Source organism: Gossypium hirsutum, chromosome A09, assembly GCF_007990345.1.
Source record: "Gossypium hirsutum isolate 1008001.06 chromosome A09, Gossypium_hirsutum_v2.1, whole genome shotgun sequence".
Lineage (NCBI taxonomy): Eukaryota > Viridiplantae > Streptophyta > Magnoliopsida > Malvales > Malvaceae > Gossypium > Gossypium hirsutum.
In genome coordinates, this window is record NC_053432.1 from 27,738,477 (window position 1) to 27,745,739 (window position 7,263).

The 7,263-nt window shown below is 41.8% G+C and overlaps 1 protein-coding gene across 1 annotated transcript; it reads left to right on the plus strand.

The window, feature by feature from the left end:
• Positions 1–3,762: 3,762 nt before the first annotated feature.
• Positions 3,763–7,058, plus strand: LOC107959110 (uncharacterized). Its single transcript, XM_016895127.2, has 8 exons — positions 3,763–3,858; positions 4,031–4,147; positions 4,267–4,516; positions 4,896–5,092; positions 5,229–5,342; positions 5,632–5,859; positions 6,465–6,635; positions 6,747–7,058. Exons 1-8 carry the CDS (start codon positions 3,763–3,765, stop codon positions 7,056–7,058), a joined length of 1,485 nt encoding a protein of 494 aa, XP_016750616.2.
• Positions 7,059–7,263: the final 205 nt, after the last annotated feature.

Consider the following 7,263-nt stretch of genomic DNA (forward strand, 5'->3'; position numbering starts at 1 on the left):
TGTTCTTTTTACTGCAGGTCGTGTAAGAGGTTGATTGATAGTGGGAGACCATGGCTCTTAAGGCGGTTGAGAGTGTTGGGGGAAGTGGGAAGTGTGTAGCTAAATTTAGGGAGTGGTTGAGAGAGTTTGAATTGGTCAAATGAGAGTTTTGAGGAGAGAATTGGGGAGTGAATTGTGGAGTAGGGGAGTGGGGAGTTGTCTACCAAAAATGGGACTCTCTTTGTGCCAAAATTAGTCATAGGCACTAAGTGTCAAATAGGTTTGGTTCTTGCTCTTTACCGATGACTTTTCTTTCTTTTGCTCCTCTTTTGCTATTGTTTGTGTGATAGCCAAAATTTGTTTGTGATCTTTCAGGTACATTTCGGGTAAACCTACATTGGTTTTATCCTACAATAAGGTACTTGTGTTGATAAAATTTTCTTCTCTCCATCAATATTCTGGTATTAGCCAAACTTTCACTTCCCCTCTCTTCTCATTTTCTTCTTCTCAATCAATCCCTCCTAACCGATTGCACCTTCTCTTCCTTCTTCTATTCAGATACTTGGGGCCAATTTCTGCTTGCTTTTCTCTGGTTATCACCGACTCATTTCTTCATCTCCTCTCAATCGTGCTATTTTCTCTTGCTAAAACTGAATATCTCTTTTCTTACACGAGCAACATCTAGATTGGATTTAGGCCAATTGTCCTTTCACAATAAGTAATCCTGTCACTAGTGGTAAGTACTTTAGGTATTATTTATATTTACAAGGGATTATAACTTCTGATGAATCGATTAATTATTTCAGATAAAGGTTAAAGTTTTGGAGAGAGTTCGTAGGGTGTGGAGCAAGAAGGGTCCGACGATTGGTGGATTGGTAAGTAGTAATGAAGCAGTTAGAGTGATTTCAATACTTTAGTTTCGGAGGTGGATCGTTGTAAATCATAGGTGCTTTGATCTCGGTAGTGTTGCGACAACAGTTTCATTACAGGTGTGTGCACACTACTAGTAGATGTGTGATAGCAAAAGCCGAAAAACTGAAAAAGGGGGATGTCAACACCACACGGGCTTGTGGCCGTCCGTGTGGCAGGCCGTGTAACGAAACATGGCCGTGTGGTCGACGAGATGGCCATGAGCGTTTTCATGGGCCAGAACATTTTTGGGCCAATCTGGGTCGGATGTGTGGGCCCCACACGGAGAAATCGCACCAAGTGTGGTAAATATTAGGCTAGGTTGTGTAAACCACATGGCTAAGGCCAATTTTTGGCTTGTGGGCCACACGAACATGTGGGCCCACAAATTTGGCTGTAGGTCCATTACCTGTAGATGACTATTAAGGTTGCATGGGTCACCTAACATGACTGTGGACTTACTGTTGGGTCGGTAAAGTATACTTAGACCCTATACTGATGAAATGACTATTATACCCTTGTGAGATAAATCGACTGAAATACCCCTGTATTATGTATGTCTGTTTCTGAGCATGACATCTCTGCATACACATATTATTATGTTGTATTACATGGGGTGGGATATATGATTTTTAAGGAAGTGTACTAAAAGGCTATAAGCCTATTACTGGCAACTCTGCTGCAAATAGTGTTTTTAGTACCAAGACTGGTATGATTTTGGTATGTAGGGTTGGGTGGGTCGATTTTATCCCCACATGGTGTGTAGGGCTAGTACGGAGATGGTGTGTTGCAGATGGATCGAGTAGGACTCTTTGTTTGCATACTGTATTGAAATGGGCTAAGGCCTAGACTGCCTCTGGTATTGAGATGGGCTTAGGCCCAGACTGATACTGTTTCTAAAAATGGGGCTAAGGCCCTAACTGGAACTAACGGACCTAGGCCCAGATTGCATTTACTCTGATTTTTTGTAACTCTGGGATTTCACACACTGAGTTCTCGTAAACTTACCCATCTATTATTTGTGCAAGAATCCCCAGACTTCGACGAAGGAGTCGAAGGTGGCCACTCGACGTAGTTAATTTATTTAAAATATTATGAGTTAGATTTTATTTGATATTGGGTTTTCGTTATGTAATAAGGCCTTTTAAGGTTTATTTTAATTTGGGGATTTAATTACTTTAATTTTACCTGTTAGTAATAGGACCCATATTTTCAAGAAAGCAGAAACCAATGTTTTTCTGAAATCATCACACTTAACGACATACATTTTAAAAGCTTCTGCAACAATTACTATTTTAAAATTTGAGAAACTAGATTAATTAATATTTTTCTTAAATAATTTGAGTTTTCACAAGGAGCTAGTCATCCTAACCTTTTATTTAGAGTCTAAGGAAGTTTTAATGAAAAACAAATTTTTGTCGATTTGTGTTGTGGAAAAGCACTGCAATATCACATCATAGATTCAGCCATAGCGTTAAGGCCAGATTTGGGGTGTTACATTTGATGGTATCAGAGTCATGTTGCAAAACTCGACTGTGGGTATGGGTTTTCAAAACTATGGAAATGTTTTACTGAAGGAATGGTACATCGAGTCTCCGCTCCAATCCTATAAGTCTTCTGATTATTTGTATTGAAATAATAGTATTGAGACTACTTTAGGTAGTAAAAACTGTACGTAAAACTTTTTAGCTAGAGCAAACTTTGAATGGCGAATTACGAAAATAAACTCTGAAATAAGACTGTTCATAAAACATCTATAATAAACACTGGAATAATAACTGACCGGCATAAAAGTTTTAATATAGATAAAAGCGCGAGTGGATAATAAGCATTAGAGGTACTCATGGTAGAGGCCGCGACAGAAGCCGTGTGGGTGCTCGGGCTGGGTCTTCGTCTTTTGGACACCAGCCTAATGAGGAAGTTAGAGAGGTACCAGCTTCACCTATTGTTGAGATAGGGTCTCAAAATCGAGCAGCTGGGGACGACGCACTGTCCCAAGGAATGTTGAGGATTCTGGAAAGGGTCGCTGGGCCTGGTACTGGTAATGTGGGCCGTGGGTCGGTTACAGAACGACTCAGGTCTAATGGGGTAGAGATATTCAGTGATATTACTGGAGTTGCCCTAATGTGGCTGAATATTGGATCGAGGCCACAAAAAGGATCATGGATAACCTTGACTACACCCATGATCAGAAGTTAAAAGGTGCAGTATCTCTACTGAGAGACGAGGCTTATCAATGGTGGCTTACCATCAAAGAGGGCATTCAAGCCAATCATTTGACCTGGGTGTTTTTCAAGACTACTTTCCAGGCTAAATATGCGGGTGCCAGCTATGTGGATGCCCGTAGAAGGGAATTTCTGAACTTAACTTAGGGAGATAGGATAGTGGTTTAATATGAGGCTGAATTTTTACGACTGAGCCGCTATGCATGTGGGATGGTGGCAACAGAATATGAGCGGTGTGTTCGATTTAAGGATGGCCTCAAGGATGGCCTAAGAGTTTTGATGGCTCCTCAGAGGGAGCGGGATTTCGCAGCACTAGTTGACAAGGAAAAAATCGTCGAAGATGTGATGTGCACTGAGCACCAGAACAGAGAGAAAGGCAGTGGTAAGAGGGATGTTGAGCCCTGAAACTCTTTTTAGATGTTTAAGAAAAAGCCCGAAGCTGATGGACCACTCAGAGTTAGGGCCCCTGTTGCTGCTACTGCTGGACCGCAATTCTGTGCTGATTGTGAAAAATGCCATTAGGACGAGTGTTGGAGGAAGTTGGGTACATGTCTGAGGTGTGGATCTTTGGAGCACCGGGTTAAGGATTGTCTGCGGAGTCCCGATCAGATGCAAGCTACTGGTATGGGTACGGGTTAGGCACAGAGAGATGTTCAGCAGCCACCGAGAGGGTGGTCAGGCTAGGGGTGGTAATGTTTTGGGTCATGGTCGCGGAGCGCTGGGCAGAGGTGCTGGTTATACTGAGGTGAGGTAGTCGGCACTGGTTTATGCTGCACGTTGCCGAGAAGATGGGGATACTCCAGATGTCATAATGGGTACGTTCTTTATTCATAAAGTACCTTATACTGAATTAATAGATATAGGATTTACCCATTCTTATGTTACTTGCACTCTTGCTGAGAAATTGGGGATTCCAGTTATTTAGAGATGTTCCCTTGGATATACAAGGAGTTGTCCTTTTGGCCGATCTTATAGAGCTGCCTTTCGGGGAATTCGACTTAATATTGGGCATGGATAGGCTAGTTAAACATTGGGTAAGTTTGGATTGTGGCACAAAATAGTTGTACTAGGAACTGAGGTAGATGAGGAGGTAGTTGTAATTGGAGAACGACAAAACTATTTGAGTAATGTAATTTCTATGCTAAGGGCCTAGAAGTTAGTTTGCAAGGGTTGTGAGGTGTTTTTGGCCTATGTCAGTGTTTCAGATGTTGGTGACTCTTCGGTAAGGAATATCAGGACTGTTAATGATTTTTCAGACGTCTTTCCTGAAGAATTACTAGGGTTACCTCCAGAACGTGAAGTAGAGTTTAGGATTGAGCTCCTTCCTGGTACGGCTCCGGTGTCCATCGTCCCTTACAGAATGGCATCGAAAGAGCTTGTGGACTTAAGACCTAGATTCAAGAGTAACTAACCGTGGGTTTATCTGACCTAGTCTGTGGGGAGCACTAGTGTTGTTGGTGAAAAATAAGGATGGTTTTATGTGTATGTCCATCGATTAAAGACAACTAAGTAAGCTGACCATTAAGAACAAATATCCTCTGCCAAGGATTGATGATTTATTTGATCAACTATAAGGAGTATCAGTTTTCTCTAAAATAGATCTCCGATCGGGGTATCATCAACTGAGAGTTAAAGAGGCAGATGTGCACAAGATGGTGTTTGGAACTCGTTATGGTCATTATGAGTTCCTGGTAATGCCTTTTGGACTGACGAATGCACCAACAACTTTTATGGATCTGATGAACAAAGTGTTTCATCCCTATCTGGACCAGTTTATTGTAGTGTTTATCGATGACATACTAGTGCATTCGAAAACTGAAGACGAACATGATGAACATCTTTGGGTGGTTCTACAAATCTTCAGAAAGAAACAACTGTATGCCAAGTTCAGCAAGTGTGATTTCTGGTTATATGAGGTAATGTTTCCTGGTCATGTGGTATCTGTGGAGGGGATTAGGGTTGATCCTCAGAAAATTAAGGTTGTAGCCTAAGACTGTGTCAGAAATTCATAGTTTTCTGGGACTGGCTGGGTACTATCAAAGATTTGTAGAGGGGTTCTCTTTGATTGCCGCGCCTTTAACTAAGCTACTATGTAAGGGCATACCTTTTAACTAGACTGATGAGCAACAAGGGAGCTTTGAGAAGCTCAAGAAAGTTTTGATTGAGGCTCCTATCTTGATTCAGTCGGTGTCTGGGAAAGAATTTACTATTTACAGTGATGCATCACATGTTAGTTTAGGTTGTGTGTTGATGTAAGAGGGTAAGGTGGTACCTTATGCGTCTTGCCAACTTAAGACTCATGAGGCGTATTACCCAACACATGACTTGGAGTTGGCCGCAGTGGTATTCACATTGAAAATTTGGAGGCATTACTTGTATAGTGAGAAGTATATCATTTACACGGATCACAAGAGCCTCAAGTATCTCCTCACTCAGAAGGAGTTAAATCTTAGGCAGCATAGGTGGATCGAGCTGCTTAAGGATTATGACTGTTTGATTTGAACACCATCGTGGTAAGGCCAATGTGGTGGCCGATGCACTGAGTCGTAGGGCTATGACTAATCTGAGAGTAATGTTTGAACGTCTCAGCCTATTCGATGATAGTAGTTTGTTGGCAAAGCTCCAAGTTAAACCAGTGTGGATTGAGCAAATTAAGAATAAACAGTTGGAAGATGAGTCATTGGGTCTTTGGTTCCGTCAGATCGAGAATGGTAATACTGTGGATTTTGGGCTGAACAATGAAAGGGTACTTTGTTTTCGAGGTAGAATTTATGTACCTAAGGATATTGATTTGAGGCAGTCTATACTGTGAGAGGCGCATAGTAGCCTCTATGCTATGCACCCTGGTGGAAATAAGATGTACAGAGATCTCCGTGAGATATAATGGTGGCCAGGTCGTAAGTGTGAGATTACCATCTTTGTGGGGAAATGTCTGACATGCCAATAGGTTAACGCAGAACATCAGTTGCCTTTTGCGTTACTTCAACCGGTTAAGATTCCAATGTGGAAGTGGGAAAGAGTAACTATAGATTTTGTGAGTGGGCTACTGATTATTAGTTGACTTAAATTGCCCATGTCATACCGGTTTGCACAGATTATTAGTTACAAAAACTGGCTAAGTTGTATGTATCCAAGATAGTGAGACTGCATAGGGTACCAGTTTCCATTATATTCGACAAAGATCCTTGCTTCACGTCTCAGTTCTGGAAAAAGTTACATGAAGCTCTGCGTACACGATTGGACTTCAGTATTGCGTTCCATCCTCAAACAGATGGTCAGTCAGAGAGGGTGATTTAGATACTAGAAGACATGTTAAGGAGTTGTGTGATCGACTTTCGAGATAGTTGGCAGGATTACTTGCCACTAATAGAGTTTGCTTACAACAATAGCTACTGGTCTAGCATGCAAATGGCACTATACGAAGCACTATATGGTCGCAGGTGTCGCACTCCTTCATGTTGGACTGAGTTGGATGAGCAGTGTATTTTAGGTCCTGAGCTAGTATCTGATACTGAGGTTCAGGTCAGATTAATTCGAGATCGATTGAAGGCAGCGTCAGACAGATAGAAGTCATATACAGATCTGAAGCGTAAGGAAATTGAGTATTTTGTGGGAGACTTTGTCTTTCTGAAGGTCTCGCCATGGAAGAAAGTGCTGAGATTTGGGCATAAAGGCAAGTTAGAGCTACCTCTGAAATTAGAGTGGATTCATGATGTGTTTCACGTCTCGATGCTGAGACTCTATCGCTCTGATCCTACGCATGTGGTACCGATTAAGGAGAATGAAGTTAGACCAGATCTGACTTTCACGGAGGAACCAGTCCAAATCTTGGACCGAGAGGTGAAAGTCTTGAGAAGGAAATCAATCCCTTTAGTGAAAGTTCTTTGGCGGAATCACAGTTCTGAGGAGTATGCGTGGGAACCCGAGGAGGCGATAAGACAATAATACCTTCAACTATTCTGATCAGGTAAATTTCGAGGCTGAAATTTCTTTAAGAAGGGTAGAATTGTAACACCCCAAATCCCGAAAACTCCCGTTAAATTATTTTTGTGTGTTGCGGCATGGATGTATGATTGACTTAGTGGTTTAGTACTCTGGGAGTGCCTGGGAAGGCATGGGTTGAAACTTTGCCTTGAACAAATTTTTACTC